Source organism: Diceros bicornis, chromosome 6 (genome assembly GCF_020826845.1).
Source record: "Diceros bicornis minor isolate mBicDic1 chromosome 6, mDicBic1.mat.cur, whole genome shotgun sequence".
NCBI lineage: Eukaryota > Metazoa > Chordata > Mammalia > Perissodactyla > Rhinocerotidae > Diceros > Diceros bicornis.
In genome coordinates this window covers 90,364,091-90,391,828 of record NC_080745.1, presented here as the reverse complement: position 1 = coordinate 90,391,828, position 27,738 = coordinate 90,364,091, and the positions used below count along the sequence as shown (strand labels likewise).

Sequence of the window (27,738 nt, the reverse complement as noted above, 5' to 3'; positions counted from 1 at the left end):
GAGACCCTCCTGCCCAGGGCTGACAACCCTGAGGCAGAAATAGCTCTGGCTGAGCACTCATAAAACGAGTTGAAAATAATTTGGAACAATTTACACTTTGAGGACAGCTATGGAAAGCAGAGGGTAAAAAATAGCCTTCTGGTTAGATTTAGAATCTTGCAGATTCTAAGAGCTTCCTGTCTTTTTATTTTAAAAAGTCACACTTCACTTTCAAAACATTATTTCCAAAATTATCAGCTGTTGGTGTTTTTCCAGAAAAGAGGACGGTTTCTCACCACCAGCCATGGAGCCTTTCCATAGTCCAGCCTCTTGGACACACCAGGCATCTTGACCTCTGTCCTCAGGGCTCCCTAGAGCCACATCCACGACTGGGTTCCCGGCCCAGGGGCATCTCATCAACCTGGTAAATTTACAGCCAGCCTCGGCTGGGGAAGATGGGCAGAGGCAGTGGGAAGATGGGCAGATGGGCTGCTGCTGCTGCTGACCCTAACCCTACCCTGAGTAAGAGCAGGCTCCCTCAGCCCTGGAGTAGGGGGAGCAGGCCCCAGAGCCCCCTGCGCAATGTCCCGTGATCCAGCCCACTCCCGTCCTGGGCCCACAGTCGGGCCTGGGCGTCTCCGGCCAGCTGCTTGATTTAATCAGACATGCCTCTGTCTCAGCCTGTGTCTTGCTGATGCCAAATGCCAGATGCCACCCAGCTGGCCATCCCCAGGGCACATCCTGAGTGTCTCCATGCTGCCATTCCATTAACCCAACGTCCCACCAGTGTGAAACGCGTCACGGTCCGGCAGAGGGCCCCGTCCCTGATGACTGCTGGCACCCTCCTTTTCCTCTGGAGCCGTGTTCCTGGGCCAGGCTCACCCTGGGGTGGGGGTGGGGAGATTTTATGGGGGAGGTTGGAAAGTCCTGTTCCGTAACCTGGACACGTTCATACTTGGCAGAAAGTATGCTACAGAAATTCTGTAGCACAAGCCAGAGAACACAGCTGGGAGAAGATGTGCTGGAGGCAGGCCCTGCTGTTCCAGGGTGGTGACCCTCGGGGGAGGTGGTGCCCCACCTGGGCCATCAATCTGGGAGGATGGGGGGTGCAGGTAATTCCCACACCTAGCCATTAATTCCACTCTCACTGAGGTCCCACTGAAAATGCTCTTAATTGACAATGTAAATGTTACCTTTAAAGGTAACAGGTTTAGTGATTAAGAGAGAAACATAGATCAGGAACCCAGGACAGTGCTTGGCGCTGAGTAGGTCCTCAACGCGTACGTTCAGCAGATCAATGCATAAATTAAACTAATAATTAAGCTAATTAATTAAACTAATAATAGATACTAATTTCCAAATATCCCGATTTTCATTTGACACAAATTATTCCAAAGATCCCAAACCTCCCGCCACGGTTTTCGTTCCTTTGAGCTACTCGAGCCATGTACCTTGCCTCCCCCACTTCTCTGATAACCCACAGCCGATCAGCAGCAAATCCCCCTGACTTAACCTTCACAGTGTGTCCAGAATCTAACGCTGGTCCAAGCCACCCTCACGCTCAGCTGCATGACCGCAGTAGCCTCTGACCCGTGTCCCTGGCCCTCCCTTCGTGCCTCTACAAATATGTGCTGGATGAAATGTATGTGCTTAATTTCTCTAGTTTTAGTTGGATCAGAGGCTCACAGTGGGCTCTGCAAAACCACGTATAAATCCTATGCATGCAAAATGGGAAAGGATTATTTCTATCGAATGCTGAAAATCCAGAGACCAGAAAACCAATCAGGTGGTTTTCTCTTACCTATGAGCAGATGGACTCGATTCTAATCCTAACAATGCACGAGAGCCTACCTGCTGAAGCCCGTTGCACAGGAGGACCTGTCCCCCGAGAAGGGGAGGTCCCTGGAAGGCGGAGGCCTCAGATTTAGGATTCAGACCTGAACTTAGTGGATCCCTTCCAGGCTGCCATTCTGTCAGCCTGACGGGCAAAGCCGACAGGAGGGGTCCAGGCTGGACGAAGGATGTCACAGCCCTCTTGGGCCAGCGTTTACAAGGGCAGCTTGGAACTCTGTGGGTTTGTCTTGGCACAGAGACAGGCTGTGAAAGCTGCCCCCAGGACACGGCCCATCCAGCAACGCCCCAGGACAGATCTGTCTGGTCCCGGGCCCGGCCACCTCCCTGGCCCTGCCACATCCCTGGTCCTGCCAACTCCCTGGCACCCACACTCCCCAGCCCATGGCCACCTCTAGCTGTTGGGGTTAAAATCCGGTTGATTCTAAGCCTTCCCACAAAGTTGCCAAAGCCCTAGAGGTTTCTTATTCTGTCACTTCTGTCCTTGGTCCAGGGGCCTTGCTGCTTGTGGCCAAGAGCACTGAGTCTGAGCGGGGGAGATGCCAAGGCCACCAGCAGCCCTAGATTGGGGCTCAGGTTTGGAACCAATAGGAGGTGCCCTGCCAGCCGGTGCAGGTAGCACCCCAAGTGCCTGGGCAGCCCAGGTCTCAACAGTGAACACAGGCTTAGCAGCCAGACCCACGACAACACAGGCTGCCCAAGACGCGCGTTGGAAACAGGTGCCTAGACTCCCAGGGGCACCTGCTGAGCCTCTGTGCTAACACAGGGGCCCCAATCTCTGGGCACGGGAACGTCACGCTGCCCGGACAGGCACTGTTACCGGGAGCTGCAAGGGAATGCCGAGTTTAGTCAAAACACCACTGATCAGGAAAAAAAGGAAAATCTTACTGGGAAGGATGTTGGGATATCTGTTTTTTTCTCTGTTTTCTTCTTTGTTGGCCTGTTCAAAAGTTCCTTGTATGTGTCCAGATGGCAATGACTGAAAGAAAATGCAGAGTTAGTACTCAACGTGATAAATCCAAACACTGTGTTTGTGTCAGCTTCCCCACTGAGCGCAGGAACTAAGAAAACACGTCTCTGAGCAAACTACCTCCTGTCCATCACCGTCTCTGCTTGAGATGCTGTGCCAAGCACTGGGCAGAGACGTGAAGGAGACACAGGGCCACCTTCCCTCAGGGCGCCCTGTCTAATGGGGTCAACTAAGGTGTGGACAAAATGATGACTCCATAACTGGACCCAAGGCTGCATGAAGGAAGGGACTGGTCGGTGCATTGCCACCAAATCCCAGGGGCCCAGGGGTCGTGGTCCAGAGCCCCGGCACTCACAAATACGACAGAACTCTGACGGGAGATGGAGAAGCAAGGACACGTGTAGGAGGGGTTGGAAAGGGGTACTGTGACTTTGCACTGAGCTGAAGGACGAGCAGAATGATGGGGGACAGGGGGAAAGGACCTTCATATAGTCCCCCCCCTTGCTGAAGACTCCAAGTGCGCTCTGTTGACCAGCAGGACAGGCACAGCTGGGGGCTTGTTGAAAATGCAGACCCTCAGCCCCGCCCCAGATCAGCACAGTATTTACCGGGATCCCGGGGGACCTGCATGCACACTGAGTTTGAGAAGCACCGAAAGGACTGCCTGCTTTGTCTGGGATGAGGAAATTGAGGAGTGAGACCAGGACCCTATAACTGATGCTCGTTACAGTGGGCGTGAGCTCGGGTATCCTGACTTCTGGTTTCTTCCACCACTTGGAGCCCCTCGATTCTTGTTGGCTCCAGCTGTCCTCCTGTGTTTGCTCGCTGCTGGGACCCCCCTGTGCTCAGGTGAGCTCCCCGCTGCACAGAGTGGGAAAGAGCCTTTTGAACCCCAAATCACATCCTTTAACATTCAGCCTGACCACTGGCTGGACGAGGAGCCACTGGAATTCGAGTAACTAGTGTTAATATTTATCAGTGTTTATGATGTGCCAGGCACTGTGGGAGGAGCTGGGTCACCTGCCCCAGCCTTCACAGCTCACTTGTTATTAGGTGACACTAGGATCACTCCTGTTTTATAGATGACGAAATTGAACCCCCAGGCAATTGCAGATTTACCCACAGTCACCTGTCTAGCAAGCGGCAAACACTGGGTGGGGGCTCATAGTCTGGCTGGAGCTGGCACCTGGACCGTGAGAAGGGCACTCGCTTCTTCAAGTGTGGGGAAAGACAAGGACTTCTGTGTGTACCCTGTAAGTGCCCAGGAGACGGGTAGGCCTCACACCACAGCCTCAAGTCAAAGCCCAGGCCCTGGGCTTGCTCACGCCATGAGTCAGGCCCATCAGACCTGCCGCCCACGGGGGCCCAGAGCCTCTCTTCCTGCCTCGGCGGGCTTCTCCATCACAGACTCAGCTCCGGCCAATGGGTGCCTTCTTTCCTCTGCTTTGGGGCCACCAAACCCAACGAGCACAGGCAAAGGCTCTGCCACAGCTAGTGTGGAGGCCAGCCTGGTGAGTGCCCTGGCAAGGCTGACGGGCAGTTCTCTGCCAGACCAGCACCTCCTCAGCCTGGAGTTCTTGATTCTCCATGAGAGCTGTCTTAACACTGATCTCCTTGAGCTAACCTAAACATGAAATTGGTGGTAACATTCTAGAGCCTTCTCTTTTTCCACACTCAAAGGTTTTTTGACTTCAGTCCTGAAAATAAAAATGAGGCATGATACAGTAGTGGTGGATACATGACCTCACGCATTTTTTAAAACCCCAAACCCACAGAATGTACAACACTGGAACCCTAACTCCGGACTTGAGTTAATAATAACTTGTCAATGTTGGTTCATCAATTGTAACAAATGCAGCACACGAATGCAAGATGCTAATAATCCAGGAAACGTGTGCAGGGAGAGATGGGAGTCCATGAAAACTCTGTACTTTCTGTGTAATTTTCCTGTAAACCTAAAACTGCTCTAAAAAACAAAGCCTATTAAAAATAGTAAGTTGAAAAGAAAAAAACCTCCCTCTTCCTCGGAAGGTGAGGTGCAGCAGTGTGGTGGGTTGAGTGGCTGGAGGGGTCTGAGTGCCGAGGATGGACATCCCCGCACGGCCCTGGCAGCTGCTCGAGATCTGGAATATGGAGACGCCAGAGCCACTCGGCTCTGTGGGCTGCGTAGAGGGTCACTCAGGATGAGAGCCGCAAAATACTCTGTGCCTCCGACACAGATCCCGTATGCAAGCACACAGAATAACCGCCTGCATGGGGTCAGCCCAGCACTCTCTCCCACCGTCAGTCTACCCGGGGACTCACACTGCTGAGCTGCTCAGAAGGCACAGGGCTGATGGGAGAGCATCTGGGGAGGGGACTGCCTAGCTGGGTCACCCCTGCAGTGCCACGTAGACGTGCACTTAGTAATTGGTGGATAAATACCCTGTGATTGGTTGCCTGATTACGTAAATTGGCTGAAGAAGGTTTGTTTGTTTGTCTGCGGTGAGATTTCATTTCAATGAACCCACACCTGAGCCTTGCTCCTTCCCCTCCCCTCTTCACAGTGCTGGGCAGGTGGCAGCAAAATTTGAAAAACAGACAAGGAGCCAAGTGTGGGCAGTTTCAGCAAGCTCCAGGGGATGGTTCTGGTTTGTGTATTGTGCTGGTTTGTCCATTGTGACCTCTCCTGGTGACACCTCCTCTGTGCCTTTCTGTGACATTTATGACTGGGTTGGGCCCAGGCCCTGGGCTTGAGGTAACCTGCTGGGACAGAGGCTGGGAAGATCCCGCTGGAGAGGGGATTCTTCTTTGCCCAAATGGCACTCATTTGCAGGGACCGAATCAGGGGCCTGGGGACAGACTTTTCTAAGACAGTGTTCTACCACTGCGAGGTGGAGACTTTGAGAACAGACACTCACAGATGCCCTGCTAAAGGACGGCAGCTCCAGACAGCTCTCGGGCAGACACTGGGCAAAGCTGGGCGCCGACCTTACCCCTGCACATGTCTTGACAATCTATGGGGGCGGGGAGAGCCCTTACTTCACAGATGAGGAAACTGAGGCAGAGGTAAGTTGCCTGAGCCCTCCAGGCTGGCAGGGTGGACCTGGGACAGGTGCTCCAGCAGGCTGCCTCCAGCATTCACGCCTCGATCATCCCACGGAACTGACCCCGGCCCCAAACCTTTATCTCGTCAAGTTCACCTCAGCTTTGATCGGCAATACACAAACATCCAAACTCACTTGGATTGACTGCTTTGAGACTCATCTGTCTCTCACAGTTCTGGGAGAGGAGCTCAGGGCGGTGGGCGAGAAAAGAGAAAAAAGAGGAGTGAGGGCCCATCTCAAGTGTGTCCATCTGCGGGGCCAACAGTGGGCTGGTCCTGGCAGCTCCGAGGCTCTTAGAAAGAGGGATGCCCCAAGGGGGCGACTTAGGACACAGCTGCCCCTCACTTGAGAGAGAAACAAACTGGGGTCCAGAGAGTAACCAGCAGCTTGCCCAGGGTGCCCTGGAGCTAGGACCAGGCACAATTCTGCTTGATTAGAGCCCAGTGCTCTCCCTACACCCTACCGGCCCTTCACAGAGCCGAGGGACTCCAGCGGGCAGCTGGGAAGGCGGGGCAGGGGTGAGGAGAGTGAGGCTCTTGCGCTGGGTGCGAAATTGAAAGAGGTACCCCCAAAACTCAGGAATCAAGATAAAATAATACTCAAATGCAACATTTAAAAAATCAGAATTAATGCAAAAAATCCACAATGACCAAAATCTCAAACTTTTCGATAACAGCAGGATCAATAACAGTGGTGACAAGACATGCTGGAGCCTGGGGCCACAGGAAAAAGCAGTCAGAGCGACCCTGTCTTTACTTACCATTGTGGTATTTTGTTCAGCATGGATTGCTCGCATTAATTTTGATATTTTTAAAAACTTTTTTTTTTTTGTGAGGAAGATCAGCCCTAACATCCATGCCCATCTTCCTCCACTTTATGTGGGATGCTGCCACAGCACGGCCTGACAAGTGGTGCATCAGTGTGCGCCCGGCCGCCAGCAGCGGAGCACGAGCACTTAACCGCTAAGCCACGGGGCTGGCCCCAATTTCGATATTTTTAAATGTTGCATTAAAATATTAGTTACCCTGACGACTGAGTGTTTTGGGGTCCCCTTAAATTTTGCGCCTGGAGCCAGTGCCTCATCTGCCTGACCCTATTCCTGGCCCTGCTCCATGGGAGCTGCCCTCTCTTTTGAGACGGTGGCAGAGCCAGCAGTTCTGACTCAGAGCTCTCTGTCAGCAAGGCCACTGTCTCCACACAGAGAAACACAAGTGCAAAGGGAAACAGGACAAGAGGAAGGGGACAAAGTCTTGTCACTGCAAACTTGGATTGTTAGTTTGAAAATGGAGAATTAGCTTCTCTTATCAGGCTGAGAGATTACAAAACAATACTGCTTGGAGCTGTCTTTCAATATGACCTAATTTCTCAAAAAAGGGGACACATTTGGAAACAATTAAAAAGGAAGCTAGATAAAGGCAGATGAGACTTGTGCTAAGAAAAAAAAAAGCGCCATCACCTTCTGTGCCCTCATAGGTTGTTTCTGTGCGAAAAGTCACGTGTCTGCAGCAGGATACACGCCATATTTAGATATAACAATTGCACAACACTTTGCTGTTTACAAAGTCCATTGTCTGAGCCTCACTTTTGAGCTGTGAGGTCATGAAGACAGGCCCCCTCCCCAGCCCCCTGGACAGAAGGTTGAAGTCAGCTTCCAGGAGGTTGACTGACGGGCCAGGGCCTGGGAGCAACAGGCAGGGCAGGACCAGTCAGCTCTCCTGCTGGAAACCCCTCTTCCCAGCTCAACACTCAGCACACGGCCGTGTACGAAATGAGGAAGATGCGTAAAACAAAACCCAAAACACGATCAGGGATAAACACTGAACAGCAAAATCCAAGACCACACTTCCCAGTGTCTGTCTATCCGTTTGTCTTCCTGCCCATCCATACATCTGTCTGTCCGTCTGTCTGTCTGTCTATCTATCTATCTATCTATCTATCTATCAGATTCACAATTCACAAGACATTAAATTAAAAATTAACACAAGGGGTGATGTCATTAATGTACATTTGCATCTTTTGTTTCGAGTTAAGAGAAGTGGTTTGCTACTATGGGGACCGTACCAGCTGGTTAAATCTGTCTTAGCTGTTGCCATTGCTAAGTTCATGGAGGTAATTCATCCCAAAGAGGAGGAGCAGGATGAACACCAGCTGAGACCCGTGCTTACAGTGACCCAGCAGACACCAAAGGGCTGTTGGAGGCAGAGCTGGTGTCCCTCAAGGAAGTCCCCACAACCGTTTAACTGATGTTGTGATGGTGGCTCAGAAGAGGGATATTTCCCACTCCAGTTAGATGCTCCAGCTCTCAGACGCCTATAAAAGGATGGTTTGGGGTTCCATTGCTTTCAAGAAGAAATTGTCATACTGTGGTCTGCTCAGGCCCTGGTCCTCCATGTTACTGAGACAATGGCGTTTCTGTCACCCTTGATTTTAGAGCACGGCACTCAGTGTTTGAGCTGGAAGGAGGCTTCATGAACGTCTAACTCAACCATCTCACCTTATAAATGAGGAATGAGTGTTAGTGAAGGGGCATTGCAGTGGAAACCAGGTTTCCTTGGACCTCCATTTTTGGCACAGTGCCCTAATTGATGCAAGAGTTCTAAATCTTTGGGATACTTATCCCAAAATATAACATTATGTTTCCCAGTTCTCTATCACATGACAAGAAGACCAAAGGGACCTCCCCACACTCACGTTGAACTCTTCGCGGAACCTCTTGCAGTCATCTGCTGAACGGACACGGATCTCCTCCTCCAGGTGCCCCACGGGGATGGGAAAGTACTTCTTGGGCCCGGAGGGGGACCTGCTGAGAAGCATCACTCTTTGCTGCTCTGTAGGATCAAAAGAAACATGGGGGCCATTTAGCCATATTCCAGGATAGGTGATTCATATAACCGGACTGACTGACAACATTTCTGGAGAAATGACACAGCTGGAGGGGACGACATTCCTCTCAGATCATGTAGCCCGGGGCCAAGTGGGGCCCTGAGCAACCAAATGCCAAGGTCGGTTTCCCAAAACACACTCATGTCATGGTAAGTGATGGGCGTTGCTCTGGCGGTGTTACCTGCTCTCGCCAAACATAGATGCCTCATCTTCCCAGCTCACTCACCCACCCACCCACCTTTCCTTCCCTCCAGCCCCTCCTCCTTCCATAAGGGATTTAGGCAGCTTCACACTCCAGCTTTGGAAAGAGAGAAGAGTAATTATACACTTCTGGGTGCAAGTTGAGAACACCGGGGATCGGTCAGGATATGAGTCTCCCTCAGTCTTGTCTTCTTTGTAACAAATAGTCCTGGTTATTCAAACCCCATAAGCTCCAAGAGAAATAAGTAAAACTATCCTTGTTTTTTTTGGTGGGGGGTGGGGGGCCAGGGAGGCATTGAACATGAGAAGGGCGGGCTACAAGCAAGTTCTGGGACAAACTGCTTCCACAAATTCAGAGCGAGACAAAAAAAGAAATCACTGGCACGTGCTTCTCTTCCCGGGGAACGAGCCGATATTCTTGACAAGGTCAACATGATAACTTTGCTGTCACACTGGCAAAAGGGCCTGTCCCCACCTGCAGAGTTGTTCTGAAGCCCAGGGGCTCACTCCTTCAAGAGACAGACGCATCAGAATGAGCGTGGCTGGGCCTCACCGGCCACACCCTCTTCCCTCCCATTCAGGCTGTTGAAACGTGCAGGGCAGGGCGGGGGGAGGGCAGGAAGGTGGCACTGGAGGCCACATGATCATCTAACAAGGGTCGCTAGTCCCCTAAGCTCTGCAAAACGGTTGTCCTGCGGCTCGACAGCCTCAGTCCTGTGCTGCTGATACTCATTTTATTTGTTCAGGGTCGGTTTTGCAATTCTGTTTGAAATCTGACGGCACCTTTATTCCCCCAAACCACGGCACAACCAGGTAGCAAGCCAACTAGAGGAAGCTGTAGTCACTGGTGTGAACCAATATGTTTAAAGCCTCTGCCTCACACACCTTTCTCAGCCATCTCGACACGTGGAGAGAAAACCAGTGCCTTTATAAGCAGCATAACTGAACTTAGAACCTAAAATGCCCCCAACTGACTCAGATCCTCCCTAAATATTGAATATGTGAGTAGATCAGTTCTCCTCTCAGCTCGATCCTAAAACACTGCAGATTTCGGGGGGCCCTTTAGAGCACCGAGGTTATGAACCAGACTGTCTCACCTTCGAGTGATTTTAAAGACTTACTGAAAAATGTTATGTGAAAACCCTGTAAAAACGACAGGATATGAACAGTGTCTCCAAAAAAGCCACAAACTGAAAGGTCTCAGCATCTGTTTCACACCAGAGAGCAAATGAGAAAAGTTTTGAAATGGTGACATTCTCCAGTTATAAATGACAGCATCGCACCAGGTAAAGCAAGATGGAAGCCCCAATGCTGAACGAGCTGAACACTGAAACGTTAGAGGAGGACAGCTCGGTGTGAGTTAGGAAAGAGCACAGCCTCCCAGCCCCCGGCCCCGAGGCTTCTGTACCTTGTTCTTCCAGGATCCCGTTGGGCATCTTCTTGTCGTTGGCGCTGACCACTGCTTTCCTCTGCTTCCTGAACCTTAGAGACACGGACTTGTTAGGCTTCAGCACAGGAAGGTTTCCAAGAGCCCAGAGCCCCTGAACAGTGATACCCACCAGGTGAGCCGGGAGAAGCTACCCCTGTTGCTCATGGCTGAGCCGTGCCGGCCGCCTGCCTCCCTCAGCCCTGCCGCCCGCCCGCCGCCCTCTGCCGCCCCAGCCCACACCCCGAAGTCACAGCCTCGTGGGTGCTCATTTCCTCATTCGAGCTGGTTGGGGCAAGTCAGCGGGCGGACACTCCTACCTGAAGAAGTAGGCGGCTAGGAGCAGAAACAGCAGGGAGAGCAGCAGAGGCAGCAGCAGCCAGGCCAGCTGGGGCTGGGCCGCCCGCGGGTCCGGAGGGCCTGGGGGGCAGAACCGGATCCCCGTCAGGACACGAGGCACGAGGCAAGGACTTGATGGCGGGCGGGGAAAGTGGGTTCTGGGCAAGGAAAGATTCCCAACACCAGTCTGTGCTTTACAGTTTGCAAATGAGTTCCCCTTTCATCCCATCAGCCCTTCTTCTTGGACATCAGAACCCCACTTTACAGTTTTCAAATTAGTCCCCCCCTCTATCCCATTAGCCCTTCTTCCTGGACACCAACAGCTCACTTTACAGTTTACAAAGTAGTCTTCCCTCCATCAGTCCTTCTTCCCCCATGCCAAAGCCACACTTTACAGCTTGCAAAGTAGTCCGTTCCTTCTCCCCTGACACCAGAACTGAACTTTACAGTTTATAAAGCCCCTCCTTCATCAGCCTTTCTTCCTGGGCACTAGCACCCCAGTTTACAGTGTGTAAAGCAGTCCACTGTCCTGGTCCATTGTACCGACAAGGGCCCCGCCACTTAACAAATGAGCAGTGTTGACACCGAGAAGGAAACCGGGCTGAGGAGCCAAGGTCCCCTGGCGAGGGGCAGTGAAGGCACCACAGGGAGCCCCCCAGACACTTGTGTGGCCTGTTTCCCTGGTTCCCAGGGTGCCTGCCTCTCCCCCTAATGGGGAGGTGGAGGAGGGTGGAGATGCAGACACCCCACTGCTCTGTCTCAGGACAGCGGGGGAGCTCCCAGGGCCTCCGGCTGGGGAGAGGCCTGTGGCCACACCACGACCCGGCCTCCCAGACCCGCAAGCTCCTGATGCCGCCTGCCCAGAGGAAGGCTGGTCACCAGGCGCCACCCTCGCTCTTCCTCCATCTGTCCTCACCCTCCAGGTTGACCTTCCTCACCCACAGGGTCCCACATTCCTGGATCCAGTGCAGCTCCCTTGCAGCTGCCGAGGACCTGCCCCGTAAGCCCAAATTCTGAGGGGCTCTGGTGGCCTGGCTGCCACTCTCACACCCCACTCCCTCCCCCCACGTTCTGACTTAGCTCCTGCCTCTCCAGACTGCCATGCTGCCCCCTCCTCACCAAAATGTCCCCATTCCCCAAGGAGCACCTCCAAGGCCCCTTCCTCCAGGAAGCCCACTCGGCTCCCCTTATGTGGATCCCAGAGGGGCTCTGTATGTGAAGCACAGACCCACTCCCCTGAAGTGAACAGGCCCCATGAGCAACTGCCTTCGCTCGGGTTCAGTGGAAGCCCCTTGAAGGCAACAACTTGGCTTCCATTGCTTTGAGTTCACAAAAACACCAAGCTGGGCCCCTGAGCCCAGTGGGGGCTCCGCAGCCCTGCAGTCTCCCTCGCACACCTCCCCCACCTGTGTATTCTAAAGGTCGTAACCTGCATCTCATCCCCTAGGTTGTAAGCTCCCTGGGAGCAGGTCATTCGTCTACCTCCCTGGCCTCACGTTGACTCTGGCACCCAGTAAGGGCTCAATGCATGTATTTCTAATAAATGATTTGAGTCACTCGAGTGACTACTAGATGTAGAAGTGCACTGACGGACAGTTGGTCTGTGATGAGGAGGTAGCCCTGCCATGGTAACCTAGTGAACCTACGAAAGACCTTCGTTCCAGGCTGCACCAATGCCTCCCCCATCTGGCTAGTGATGCTCACAGGCCAAAGTGCAGGGCAAGGCCAGGGTGGCACCAGGCTGAACCGCTAAGAGCATCTGCCCCAGTCCTTCCGTTTGGGCCCCACCTGCTGCAGAACTCTCCCAGGAGCCGACCCGGCCTGAGGCTTCCACACCTGCAGCTCCACGGAGCACCCCTCCCCACTCAGCCAGGCCCTTGGAGCAAACTCAAGCCCAGGCTGATGGGGGAGATGCCTGACACCAAGGGGCAGAGCTGGGCCCAGCCCTAGAGAGGGCCTGGGGGCTCCACAGACCCCGGGACCGGCTCCATCCCTGCCTGGCCAAGTGCAGCTACAGAGCGTGGGTGGGTGCCCTTCTCCTCTCCCGGGGCGTCGCCCTGTGGAGCTCCCCACTTCTGCATTTGCACAGAGGTCAGGCTGCCTGGCTCAGCTTCTACCTTGGCAGTGACAGACTGGCCAGGTCGCGGGTCCAAGGGCTGGGTGGACCTGGCTGGAGCTTTGGTGGGGCACCTGGACCACAGACAGCCCATCCCTGGGGGCCTTGTCAGAGGGCTCCAGGGTCCAGCCTCCACGCTCACGCTGCCTGGAGTAAAGGCTGCAGTTACAACGTGGACAATTCCATAGCACACCCTGGAGGATCGGGGCTGAATGACCCAAGGACCAGAGAGAGGGGTGTGCACACATGGGCAGAAGTGACAGATCACAGGGGCAAATGGGCTCCCCCGCTGGGTGTTTCTGCCATTTGTCAGCAGCTGCCTCTCTTCTGGAGGGCAGAGGTCAGCTGGGAACAGCTGGGAGCTGGCAGGCCTTGTGGGGGCCTGAGGAAGTGGGGAGTCCACCCCCTGTCTACAGGGTGCCTCTTCTCGGCCCCAGCCCGTTGGGGCCAAGCAGAGGGTGGGTCCAGAGTGCCTAGTTCTTCCAATTCTCCAGAAGAAGAAATTTGTATTTTTATGTAAAAACTATCTGATTTTTAAATACTAGTAAGTAATTCAACCTAAATACAATTTTGAAAAACGCTATGGGCCAGAAAGAACCCCTGCAGGCTGGGCTGTGTGCCCTGGGCACTGATGTGTTCTGGACAAGGGTCAGGGTGACAACTAAGAAGAAATTCTGGGGTCACTTTCTATTTCCATAGCATGTGCATGTGGCTCAGACTGGGCAGGGCAGAGGGAGCCTCTCCCAGTGGTAAGTACCCAGACCGTCAACTTTGAGCAGCTTTCTCCCCAAATTCTACCCAGCTGATGCTCCAAGTCAAATGCGTATGGATATTTGTGCAAACTGGGTGCACACGCACACCTAAGAAGTGTGTATGGGTGTGCACGCTTGCTCATATAGAATCTGGTCCCGGAAATGGAAACTCATAGGCTTGAGTGTGAGTTCTGACCTTAAGCCAGGCATCTGCACACCTAAATCTGGGCAGATGCCTGCGGTGCTGGAAAGCCCTGCAAAGCTGGTAGGGGCAGCCGGCGGGTGGGGAAGGCCCCTTGGTTCCTGCCTTCGCCCTGGAGAGCTCCACATGAGGCCCTGCTGAGTGACCCCCTCTGGGGTTCCCTCTTTGTAGTAAGGGCACTAGACAATGTCCATCCAACAGGGACAAGCTCTGCCCTTGGGGCAGGGGTGGGAGTGGAGAGAAGGAAAGAAGATGGGGGATGCAGTGAGAGCAGCTGTGTCCTGGGGGAGCTCCCTGTGGTCCCTGGAGGACCCTGCTGCTCACGGGCAGAGGGCACTGGACCAGGGGGCCTATCTCTGTGTGCTCCTGCCCTTTACCTCCCCTCTACCTCATACATTGTGCTGGGTTCTAGTCTATTCAAGCAATACAGGGATCCAGGCCTGCTGCAACCTGTTCAACCAAACACAAAATAAAGAGTCCAGGTGCACGAGCCATCTCGTTCTCTTTCCCAGAGTATGCAAGGTTAAACATGGGAATGGTCTTCCCTGGCGTTTTTCTACACACTTACATTCATAAATCGACAGGCTGGGTAAATAACTGGAATTCCACTACTCTCTCACCTCATCTCAGCCTCCATGGAGTAATGTGCCCATCACAGTGAGATGTGCTGTTATGTTATGAACCACTAACAAAGAAAAGAGCGATGCTAATTGTAATTGTGACACACCATCAATTTTAAGGCACCCAACAATATAGCAACGTTAAATCTGAAAAAAACAAACAAACAAAAACACATGAAATACGCTATCTGGGCAGCTCCGTTACTTGCCTTTCTCCTCCAGTCGCCCATTTTGGAGAGTTTCCCCAGCAGCACACGTGAGCCTCTTCATTTTGTTTAACGGCTGCTTGGACTTTCACTTTTTGGATAAACCAAGATTTGGATGGACATTTAGGTTGTTTGCAACGTTTTTGCTATTACCTACAATTTCGCATTTTGTGTGTCTCTCCCTCTCTCTGTTTATCTCGCAGGTGTTGCTGTAGGACAGCTCTTGGAAGTGGACCTTCTGTATCAGTGTGCACACATACGAAACTGCCGTGGAAACTGCCAAAACACCACCTCCAAGTTCGCAGCTTCCACTCTCACCTCGAGTGTGCAACAGAGCCTATCTCTCCTGGATAGCAGCAATCCTTGTAATGTTTGTCGGTCTGATAAGTAAAATAATACCATTTCAACTTGCATTTCCCTAATTTCTAGAGAGTGAAGCATCTTTTCATGATTAACGGAACATAATTAATTAGATATTTGTATTTTGCCTGGTCATATTCTTTACTATTTTCCTACTGTGTGGTCTTTTTCTAATTAATTTTCAGGATTCTTCGTATAACACGGACAATAACATTTTGTTATACAATTTGTCAATATTTACCTTCAACTCCTTGTCTAAAAGAATGCCTATTGATGATTCTTTAATACACTTTGTTCAATGAGCAAATGAAACGATTTCCAGTTATTTTGGCATACTGCAGCAAGGTGCTGTTATCACAAATGATACTTCACCCTCCTTTTAGGGAACAGACGAAATTTCAAAGGGCACTTTACACAGGGTTAGGTTCCCCTCCAGAATTCTAGGCCTAAGGAGCCCTAACTGAGGCCTTGAAGTGGAGCCGGCCTGTATTTCCCTCTCTGATGTGTGACCAGCCGCTGCTGCCAAGCCGGTGAAGGCCACCCCCAGAAGCCACAAAGAGGTGTGAATTTCACATTCGTTCTGGTGGGCTCGAGACCTCACAACAGCCCCTCTTTCTGAAAGGAGCACCTGACACCCACAGCAATGTTATTAACCAATCATTTTATATTCAAGGCAACTGCAGAGGCCGAGGGGTGGAGAGCGAGCCACTCCGATGGTGCCCACCGTGCCGTCTGCGGAGCATTCACATAGCTCCGGTGTCTCTTCCCTTCTTTGGGGCAAACGATGCTCTGCCCGGTTGAATTTTTTTGCTAAGTGTTCTTGCAGGTGTTGGGCATCGGGCCAGCAGAGGCCAGCTCCTCTCTGCCCGGCACAGGGACACACTGTCCTCAGGGCAGGTCTGGAGGCTCCCAGGTCGCACTACACTGCAATGACCCGACACCCCAGAGGACCAGCTGGGAAGGAGGCAGCATGACAATGCGGTTTCTGTTTGCTGGGGGCTCCTGTCTTTCTTTTGTTGTGGTTTCTGGATTTCTCCAGGTTTCAATGCGAGAAGATGTTGCTCATTGCAAAAGATGGGCAGGCACCTGGAACTCCTCCTCTAGCTGGAGGGCTTGCGTCAGCGACAGAGCCTCACTTCTCCCTCCTCGTGGGGCCAAGTGTGCATATGTAGGACACTGTCCAGGGTTAGGAAATCGTGTGAAGTCCTTGAGCTGGGTGGGCATTGAACCGTTGACCCTGGCCCAAACAGTACCAACTCTAATCACCTCGCCAACTTTTTTCCTGGAGGGAAGTTGATAATTTTTGTTTTCCCGAAGTCTTGTGATGACCAAGTGTGATGCTTAATCTTATGTGTCAACTTGACTGGGCCACGGGGTGCCCAGATATTTGATCAAACATTATTCTGGATGTTTCTATGAGAGTGCTTTTTGGATGAGATTCGACATTTTTTTTTCTTTTTTTTTGTGAGGAAGATCAGCCCTGAGCTAACAGCCATGCTAATCCTCCTCTTTTTGCTGAGGAAGACCGGCCCTGAGCTAATATCTATTGCCAATCCTCCTCCTTTTTTTTTCCCCAACTCCCCAGTAGATAGTTGTATGTCATAGTTGCACATCCTTCTAGTTGCTGTACCTGGGATGCGGTCTCAGCATGGCCAGAGAAGCGGTGCATCAGTGCGCGCCCAGGATCCAAACCCGGGCTGCCAGTAGCGGAGTGTGCGCACTTAACCGCTAAGCCACGGGGCTGGCCCTGAGATTCAACATTTAAATCAATGGTCTGAGAAGAGCAGATTGCTCTCCCACTGTGGGTGGGCCTCATCCAATCAGCTGATGGCCTGAATAGAACAAAAAGGCTGAGCCTCCTGTAAGTGGAAATTCTTCGTGCTTGATTGCCTTCCAACTGGGACACTGTTCTTCCTGGTTCTACAGTAGCCTGCCAGCCTTCCCACTCAAACTGGGACACTGGCCCAGCAGATTTTGGACTTGCCAGCCTACACAATTGTGTGAGCCAATTCCTCTTAATAAATATAAATATAAATACAGATATAAATATAAGTATATATCTCATTGATTCTGTTTCTCTGGAGAACCCTGACCAATATACCAAGCGATCAGAGAAGTTCCTGGGTTTTACGTTTGGGTGTCTTAGGGGATGGAGGAGAAGGGGATGGAGCAGGTGTGTGGGGACTGGCAACAGGCTCCAGTGCAGAGTGAGGGGACTGGCCCTTGCTGGTTGCAGGCTCCTGTTAACCCTGCCAAGAAAAAGAGCCGGCAGCCACAGACAGGCTGGAAGTCTACCAGGGAGGCATCGAGGTTGCCCAGGAAACATATATCAGCTCCTCGGGGACCCCGAACTCACCTGGTTGGGCCTCTCTCTGTGTTGGGCACCTGTCCATGAAGGAGATACCAATGGGGACTGAAGAGCCAACTCTCTGTGCAGTAAGAGATTGGCTGGTGACACACTCTCCTGCTAACAACAGTAACGACCAACACTGATGAGCCTTCTACGCCCCAGCGTGATTATCTCCTTTAATCCTCACAGCACTGCCAAAAAGTAGGTACTATTATCACCTCCATATACAAATGGGGACATTGAGGCACAAAGGGGTTCAGTAACTTACTCAAGGTCACTCAGCATTAACTGGTGGAGCTAGAATTGAAGACAGGTGGTGCCAATCAAGAGCACTGGTGCTCTCGTCTCTTCGCCTCCCTCTCTTCCTCCTCTTTCCTTCAACTTGGCATAGTACTTCTTTTATTGGAGTAAAATTTGCATAGTATAAAACACACCCATTTCAAGCATGCAATTCAATGATTTTTAGTAAATTCACAGAGTTGTGCAACCATTACCACAATCCAGTTTCAGAACATTTCCATCAACCCAGTAAGATCCCTCCAGCCTATCTCTGGTCCCTTCCTGCCCACCCCCAGCCCCAGTCAACCACTAATATACTTCTTCCCCTCGTCGATTTGCCTATTCCGGGAATTTCATATAAATGGAACCATACGACAGGTGGTCTTTTGTGTCTAGCTTCTTTCACTTGGCATGTTTTGGAGGTCCATCCATGTTGTCACATGTATCAATGGACTCTTTATCCTGTTCGCCTGTCTAACTTTCAAAAGTAAAAGGTGAGAGAACAGAATAATGAACCCCATGTATCTGCCACCCGACTTTCGTACCAGGACAAGGCCGACTGTGCTCATCTAGAGCCCCCCACCTCCCGTCCCGCCACCTACTCTTTTCTAAGTCACTCCCAGACATCATATTGTTTCATGTGTAAATACTTCAACATGCATCTCTAAAAGGTAAGGACTCTTAGTTTTTTAAATAAACTTAACTACTATACCAATATCTCACCTAAAAATATTAACAATAATTTCTTAATCTCATTAACTGTCACGTCAGTGTTTCAGTGTCCCCAATTGACTCATGACTTTGTTCAGGGTTGGTGTGAATAGACTCTGCACAATGGGGTCCGGATGGTTAACCCTCTGATCTCCCACCTCCCACTGAAGCTGACACCACCTCTCAGCACAGGGGCTACCTCTGCTGCCTCCAGAATGTTCAGTTTTGCTCTGGTCAAACACACAACAACGGGCTTCTCTAGCCAGCCTGTTTTTATAGGTGTGAAATATGAAAAGCACACTAAGCAAGCCAACCACATCGTCCTTCTCCCTCCTCAGCTGCTTTTTCACCCTGGACGGTTCCGAGAACTTGTTAGAAGGGGCGGGAGGGTGGGGGGCAATGAGGGCAGGGGAGGAGAGGCAGCAGCCTTACCTGGGGTCGTGGAGGTCCAGTTGCTCTCAGCTGGCGTGGTCCCGTTGTCCTTGAGAGCCTTGGCGAGCGGCAAGCTAAAACCCGCCAGCAGGAGCGAACAGAAGGGCGCCATGGCGAACCTGGAAGAGGCAGGGACAGGCTGAGGGGACTCGCCCCCCACACGCCTGGGCTGGCCCTCCACCGAGGCGGGGGACCCCACAGAAGTCACAGGGTGGGTGGGGATGGGGGTGACGGTGGGGGCTCTGGGAGCGTTGTCGGGTCGGTCTGAGTTAGGGAGGGGGGCCTTTGCACCACAGCTGGCACAATTTGTACCTGCACGTGGAAAATAATTTCACCTTAGAACAAGACAGCTGAGTAACTCCACCAACCAGCCTCAGGTTATACAGGCTCCCACTATTCAGGTTAATTTCCCTTTTTGTCTGTTTTGGTGGGGAGAGGGGAAGTGAACAAGAACTTGGAGGTGCCTGGGGAGGATAAACTCTGAAAACACCGCAAGATCTAGGACTCTGAGAGGCAGCTGCACAGACCCTCACAGAGGCCTGTTCGCCAGTACTTCAGGATTGCCACCTCATAATAACTGGTAGAACAGTCCATGGTGCCTATGGTGACTGGGTGTGTTTCTATTTTGCATCACGACAGCCCAGAGAATTATCAGTACCTTCGGGAAGAATTGCAAGCTCAGAAAGGAGTTAGGTTAATTAGCCTGTGGTCACAGTGCTAGGGGACTGGAAGCAGCATCCACCCCCTCTGCACAGGGTCCACCTCTGCTGTCTCCCTGGCCACAACCACAACCCACACCCCCAGCCTTTATTCCAAGTGCAGGCCTTGACTGCCTCCCACCTGTGCTATGGGAAGAGGTCCCCAACTGTCTCCAGCCCCAGGTCCTCTATGTTTCCCACGCTCTGGAGCCCAGTTAATTGTTTTAAAGCCCAGCTCAATCCTTTGACCCCTGACATGTTAACAGTGACAACAGGGCTGAGAAGAGCAAATCTAATGTCAATGCTGCTCTGAGCCAACACCTCGCCTGTTGCCTTCATGGATCATCTCGTTTGACCTTCACAGCTCCAGGCTGATGGCCCTGCATCTGATTCTGCTCTTGTCTGAACCCTCAGGTGAAGCAGAGGGAAGCTCCCTCCTCAAGGAGGAGGCCCCGGTCAGCTCATCTCTGAGAGAGCTGCTTGGGCACCTCGGGAATGGAGGTAAGTATTTATCGGGCGGTTGGGCGGATGTGCTGGGCAAACCCAAATTGCGATGCAGCTCAACACAGAAGACTCTTTCACCCAGGAGACCTCAGATCCCCACCTGGGACTCTGTTTTGCCAAAACACCTTAGATTCTCAGGAAATGTCACAGTGACTGCTTGGTGGTGCCCTCTTAGAGGACTTACTGAAGGTAGGCGTGGGCAGTGGCACCTGCCGGGTGCAGATCAGGTGGTGATGGTACAGACATGCAGTCAAGGTGTGGGGTCCCTCTCTCCTGCATGACCCCTCCATTTCCCATCCACTGAACCCTGTCCATGGTCAGCCTAGGATGCCCCATCCTCACAGAGAGCACTTTCCTGCAAAAAACCTCCCTCATGGATATGAATGGATTGAGGCCAAGAAACACTGGTTCCTTGTAATTAGAGAAGACACTGAATGAGAGCAAAAAATCCTAATCATTTTTCAGCCATTACCACAATTAAAATGAAACCATTAGGAGCACATTATAATAATTAGCCCAGAACAACTCCGATAACCACAATTAATGCTTCCACTTCTTTCGTCTTTCTATTTCTAAAATATACATTTTAGATTTATAAAGTGAGCCACACACAAGAAATAGCTCTTGTTCCATGAGCCCCTACTATGTGCTAGGCCCTTGATGTGGGCATTATCCTCACAATAATCTCTCAAGGACTGAGAAACTGAGGATCCATGAGGATAAAGAACTGGTTCAAAGGCAGTTCAGAGAAAATGGAGGGGCTGCAATTCGAACCCAGGACCACTGGAGACAAAAGCTCTCAACCCCTGACAAGCAGCTCTGCATACACTGCATTAAAAAAATTCTAGGGGCCAGCCCCCGCAGTAGTGGTTAAGTTCAGCATGCTCCACTTTGGTGGCCCGGTTCATGGGTTCAGATCCTGGGCGTGGACTTACACCACTCGTCAGTCATGCTGTGGCGGTGACCCACATACAAAATAGATGTTAGCACAGGGCTAATCTTCCTCAAGCAAAAAAAGGAGGAAGATTGGCAGCGGATGTTAGCTCAGGGCAGGCCTTCCTCAGCAAAAACAAAACAACTCTGTTATCGAAGACTGCTACAAAGTTTTTAATATATTAGAGTAAATTGCAGAGTAATTGACTAGGAAATATTAATTGGTTTAATACAACTCCAGAGGTTCAGAATTCCTAGTTTAAATATTTTTTCTCATCACATGCATTAATTCAAAAATCCTCCTCTCCAAATGCTCAATGAACTAAGAGGAGACTGACACCCTTGAGCCAGACAAAGATCATCTCATCAAGCCTTAGACACCATCAGGCCTGTAAGTGCCTCCAGGAGCAGCAGGTGATCTACCCGGTATGACCAGCAGAGGACACTACACTTTTCAGAATTCAAACCCATCCCACCATCTTGAGTCTCCTTTATTGCAGCACTTACATTGCAAAGCTAATGACAATGCGCCAGCCTCTGGCCATTCACCCTCAAAGGACTTGCACAAGCTATCTGATAAGCACAGATACAATGCTTGAAATAGTAATTAAATCCATCTTGAATTTTAATGATTTGCATTTAATCAGCATTTGTTGTGTGCTTACCAAATGCTAAGTACTGTGGGCCATAAAACATATGTGATCTCCAGAACTGGGATTATCAAGATGGTTTATTTCCAACAAAGCAGCCTTTGTTTTCACTCCCACCAAAAGTCAGTCAGCTATCAATTTCATTAGAAGACTTTTATTCCATTTGATCCTTTTTAATCCTCTTCATTGAGCAACTACACTGGGGCAGGCAGCCCACCAGATCCTGGAGATGCAAAGATGAATGCAGTCCCCCGCCCTAAAGCCCCTCCACTCAGCTGGAAAGACAAGTGGGCAAACGGCCACCTAAAGACCCTGGCTCTTGAGCTCTGGAGATGTGTGGCCACAGAGCCAGGGAAGGAAGGTGAGGAACAATGATTCACCCGGAGAGGTCACCAAGGCTTCCCAAAGACGAGGTGCTGAGCAGGCGTCCAGAACAGAAGGGCAGAGGGATGGAGGCCTGAAGGAGGCACAGGCATGACCTATTTTCCAGACAGTGGGCAGTTTGGTCTGTTGGACCTCTGGTATGTGAAGGAAGCAGAAATGAGCAAAGATGGAAAGACTGGGGCTGAACTGAGAAGGCCCTCAAATGCCACGTTAAAAAGTTTGGTGTGGTCTTAAAGTCTCATTTTCCATCAATGGCCTACATTATTAGGACCACTTGGGAGCATTAAAAAATGATGCTGGAGTGACATCAGCATCATGGCAGGGTGAGTTGTTCCCTTAGTCTCTCCCCTCTAGGTTACAACCAAATGGACATTCATTAACTAATAGAGGATTTCCTACAAAGCACAGTAGAACATCTAAGAGACCCATGCAGCCATACATCTGAAGGTGGGGGGACTGGCTTCCGGGGAAGCAATGGAAGGAGGTGAGCACATCCCCTTTCCCTCCACAGTGGCAGAGATCCAGGCCATGGGTCCTCATGCAGCAGCTGGTGTGAGACTGTAAGAGGAGGCGGGGGGGGTGGGGCACGCAGGCCTACAAGCAAATGCTTTCACTTTCAGACTTGCAACCCAGCCCATGGGAATGCTCCACATTGAGTGGCACAGATCAACCACCACGTGGGTGCTCCCACCAAGCACAGCAGCCCAGGTGAACCGCCCGTGAGCACAGAGCAGGCCTGCACATGCGAAAGAAAGCGCCCCTCCCCTCTCACCTAGAGCACCAGCTCAGTTGGTCCCCAGCCAAGGCAGCGGTTCCAGACCAGAGCACCTGTGCATGTGTGTGTGACCCACCAAGTGGCTGCAGCCAGCGGGCAAACACAAATGAGCCCTATCGGCACAACTTCCAGCAGACACGGCAGGTTCAGAAAACACAGCTCCTGCCCGCCCTCCCCTGCTCCCGAGAGGTGACAGGTGGAATCTGCGACCTGATACTACTACAAATGCCTCAGCAAAAGATCAGTTCACCAAACACCACGAAAAATGACAGTAACACTTCAGAGCAGAAGGAGAATGACAAGTATCCAGAAACTGATCCTGAAGTCACAGAAATTTACAATCTAAATGACAGAGAATTCAAAGTAGTTGTCATAAAGAAACTCAATGAGTTACAAGAAACCTCAGAAAGACAGTTCAATGAACTCAGGAATAAAATTAATGAGCAGAAGGAATACTTCAACAGAGATTGAAACTCTTAAAAAAAAAAACAGACAGGAATTCTGGAGATGAAGAACAAAATGAATGAGATAATAATAAGCTAGAATTCTTAAAAAATAGAGCTGACATTATGGAGGGTAGAATTAATGATTTAGAGGACAGAAATATAGAAATACCTCAGGTGGAGGAGGAGAGAGAACTAAGACTTAAAACAAAATGAAGAAATTCTCTGAGAAATATCTGACTCAATTAGGATATGCAACATAAGGACTATAGGTTTTCCAGTGGGAGAAGAGTGGGAAAAAGGAGCAGAGAGCTTGTTCAAAGAAATAATAGCTGAGAATTCCCAAACCTGGGGAAGGAACTGGACTTACAAGTAAATGAAGCCAATAGCACTCCTAATTACATGAATGCTAAAAGACCTTCTCCAAGGCATATAACAGTAAAATTGGCAAAAGTCAATGAGAAAGAAAAAATATTAAGGGCAGTAAGGCAGAAGAGAATCATCTGTAAAGGAACCTCTATCAGGCTTTCAGTGGATTTCTCAGCAGAAACCTTACAGGCTAGGAGAGCTTGGAATGATATATTCAAAACACTAAAAGATGAAAACTTTCAGCCAAGAATACGCTATCCAGTGACACTATCCTTCAGATATAATGGAGAAATAAAAGCTTTCTCAGATAAACAAAAGCTGAGGGAGTTCATTGCCACCAGACCTCCCTTACAAGAAATGATCAAGGATGCCCTCATACCTGAAACAAAAAGGCAAAGGTTTACAAAGCCTTTAGCAAGGAGATGAATAGACAGACAAAAATCAGAAAATTGCAGCTCTCCATCAGAACAGATTAGCAAACATTTAATTATAACATAAAAGATAAAGGGAAGGAAAACATCAAAAATAATGATAAATACTTAAATTTAGTCACAAACTCACAATAAAAAACAGAATAAGTTGTGACAACAATAACTTAGAAGGGGAAGAGGAAAGGGATGGAACCTGCTTAGGCTAAGGGAGATAAGAGGCTACCAGAAAATGGACTATCTCATCTATGAGATCTTTTATACAAACCTCATGGTAACCACTAAACAAAAAATCAGAGCAGAGACACAAATCATAAATAAAGAGAAAACTGAGAAAACCATCACATAAAACCACCAAACTGAAATGGCAGTTGGAAATACAAGGGCAGAGAAACAATGGAAATTTAGAACAACCAGAAAACTAGTGACAAAATGGCAGTATTAAGCCCTCAGATATCAATAATCACTCTAAATGTAAATGGATTGAATTCTCCAATCAAAAGACACAGAGCGGCTGGATGGATTAAAAAACAAGACCCAACAATATGCTGCCTCCAGGAAACACATGTCAGCTCTAAAGACAAACACAGGCTCAGAGTGAAGAGGTGGAAGACAATACTCTAAGCAAATGGCAAGCAAAAGAAAGCAGCTGTTATCATACTTATATCAGACAAAGCAGACTTCAAGATGAAAATGGCAATGAGAGACAAAGAGGGGCAGTATATAATGATAAAAGGGACATTCTACCAAGAGGACATAACACTTGTGAATATATATGCACTGAACAAAGGAGCACCAAAGTATATAAAGCAACTATTAACAGACCTAAAGAGAGAAATTAACAGCAACACAATAATAGTAGGGGACCTCGACGCCCCACTTACGTCAACGGACAGATCATCCAGACAGAAAATCAACAAGGAAATAGTGGACTTAAATGAAAAACTAGATCAGTCGGACTTAATATATATATATATAGAACATTCCATCCCAAAACAACAGAACACACATTCTTCTCAAGTGCACACGGAACATTCTCAAAGATAGACTATATGTTGGGAAACAAGGCAAGCGTCAATAAATTTAAGAAGATTGAAATCATATCAAGCATCTTTTCTGACCACAATGCTATTAAACTAGAAATAAACTACAAGAAAAAAGCTGGGAAAGACACAAATATGTGGAGACTAATCAGTATGCTATTGAACAACAATTGGATCAATGAAGAAATCAAGAGAGAAATCAAAACATACCTGGAGACAAAACAAAATGAAAATACAGCATACCAACTCTTATGGGATGTAGCAAAAGCAATTCTAAGAGGGAAATTCATAGCAATACAGGCCCACTTCAACAAACAAGAAAAATCTCAAATAAGCTACCTTAAACTACACCTAATAGAACTAGAAAAAGACCAAAGCCCAAAGTCAGCAGAAGGAGGGAAATAATAAAAATTAGAGCAGAAATAAATGAAATAAAGACCAAAAAAAAAAAAAACAGTAGAAAGAATCAATGAAACTAAGAGCTGGTTCTTTGAAAAGATAAACAAAATTGACAAACCCTTAGCCAGACTCACTAAGAAAAAAAGAGAGGAGGCTCAAATAAATAAAATTAGAAGTGAAAGAGGAGAAATTACAACAGATACCACAGAAATACAAAGGATAGTAAGAGAATACGATGAAAAACTATATGCCAACAAATAGGATAGAAGAAGTGGATAAATGCTTAGACTTATACAACCTCCCGAAGCTGAATCAAGAAGAAATATAGAATCTGAATAGACCAATCACAAGTAAAGAGATTGAAACAGTAATCAAAAACCTCCCAAAAAACAAAACCCAGGACCAGAGGGCTTCTCTGGAGAATTCTCACAAACATTCAAAGAAGATTTAATACTAATCCTTCTCAAACTATTCCAAAAAATTGAAGAAGACAGAATGCTTCCTAACTCATTCTATGAGGCTAACATCACCCTGATACCAAAAGCAGACAAGGACAACACAAAGAAGGAAAATTACAGACCAATATCCCTGATGAACATAGATGCAAAAATCCTCAACAAAATATTGGCAAACAGAATACAACAGTACATTAAAAGAATCATACACCACGATCAAGTGGGATTTACACCAGGGACACAGGGATGGTTCAACATCCGCAAATCAACGTGATACACCACATTAACAAAATGTGGAATAAAAATCACATGATCATCTCAATAGATGCAGAGAAAGCATTTGACAAGATCCAACACCCATTTATGATAAAAACTCTCAATAAAATGGGCACAGAAGGAAAGTACCTCAACATAATAAAGGCCATATATGACAAACCCACAGCCAACATCATACCCAATGCTGAAAAACTGAAAGCCATCCCTCTGAGAACAGGAACAAGACAAGGGTGCCCACTCTCACCACTCTTATTCAACATAGTACTGGAAGTTTTGGCCAGAGCAATTAGGCAAGAAAAAGAAATAAAAAGTATCCAAATCAGAAAGGAAGAACTGAAACTCTCACTGTTTGAGGATGACGTGATCCTATATATAGAAAAGCTTGAAGAATCCATCAGAAAACTATTAGAAATAATCAACAACTACAGCAAAGTTTCAGGGTACAAAATCAGCTTACAAAAATCAGTTGCATTTCTATACTCTAATAGCAAACTAGCAGAAAGAGAAGTCAAGAATACAATCCCATTTACAATCACAACAAAAAGAGTATAATATCTAGGAATAAATTTAACCAAGGAGTTGAAAGACCTATACACTGAAAACTATAAGACATTATTGAAAGAAAGTGAAGATGACATAAAGAAATGGAAATATATTCCATGCTCATGGATTGGAAGAATAAACAATAAAATGTCCATATTACTCAAAGCAATCTACAGATTCAATGAGATCCTAATCAGAATCCCAATGACATTCTTCATGGAAATAGAACGAAGAATCTCAAAATTTATCTAGAACAACAAAAGACCTTGAATAGCTAAAGCAATCCTGAGAAAAAAAGAACAAAGCTCGAGGCATCACAATCCCTCACTTCCAAATATACTACAAAGCATGGTACTGGCACAAAACAGACACACAGGTCAATGGAATAGAATCGAAAGCCCAGAAATAAAACCACACATCTATGGACAGCTAATCTTTGACAAAGGAGCCAAGAACATACAATGAGGGAAAGGAAAGTCTCTTCAATAAATGGTGTTGGGAAAACTGGACAGCCACATGCGAAAGAATGAAAGTAGACCATTATCTTACACTATACACAAAAATTAACTCCAAATGGATTAAAGACTTGAAGGTAAGACCTGAAACCATGAAACTCCTAGAAGAAAATATAGGCAGTACAGTCTTCGACATCGGTCTTAGCAGCATCTTTTCGAATACCATGTCTACTCAGGCATGGGAAACTAAAGAAAAAACAAACAGATGGGACTTCATTAGACTAAAGAGCTTCTTCAAGGCAAAGGAAACCATGAACAAAATGAAAAGAAAACCCACAACTGGGAGAAAATATTTGAAAATCATACATCTGACAAGGGGTTAATTTCCAAAATACATAAAGAACTCATATAACTCAACAACAAAAAAACAAACAACCCAATCAAAAGATGGGCAGAGGATATGAACAGACATTTTTCCAAAGAAGACATACAGATGGCCAACAGGCACGTGAAAAGATGTTCAACATCACTAATTATTAGGGAAATTCAGATCAAAACTACAACAAAATATCACCTTACACCTGTCAGAATGGCTATAATTACCAAGACAAAAAATAACA

General features: G+C 48.8%; 1 protein-coding gene across 8 annotated transcripts in view; it reads right to left on the bottom strand.

The window, feature by feature from the left end:
* PTPRE (protein tyrosine phosphatase receptor type E) overlaps positions 1-27,738 on the bottom strand; it is a 172,619-nt gene that overhangs the window by 27,054 nt on the left and 117,827 nt on the right. For 6 of the 8 annotated variants that reach the window (XM_058544283.1, XM_058544284.1, XM_058544277.1 and 3 more), the window contains 5 exons: positions 18,764-18,882; positions 10,717-10,816; positions 10,379-10,452; positions 8,578-8,714; positions 2,719-2,809 (listed from right to left, as the gene is read on the bottom strand). In XM_058544283.1, the coding sequence (XP_058400266.1) occupies positions 2,719-2,809; positions 8,578-8,714; positions 10,379-10,452; positions 10,717-10,816; positions 18,764-18,875 (514 nt within the window). In that variant the 5' untranslated portion in view covers positions 18,876-18,882. Of the gene's footprint in view, positions 1-2,718; positions 2,810-8,577; positions 8,715-10,378; positions 10,453-10,529; positions 10,609-10,716; positions 10,817-18,763; positions 18,883-27,738 lie in introns of those variants that run through there. The other 2 variants (XM_058544281.1, XM_058544282.1) reach the window with 1 other exon arrangement.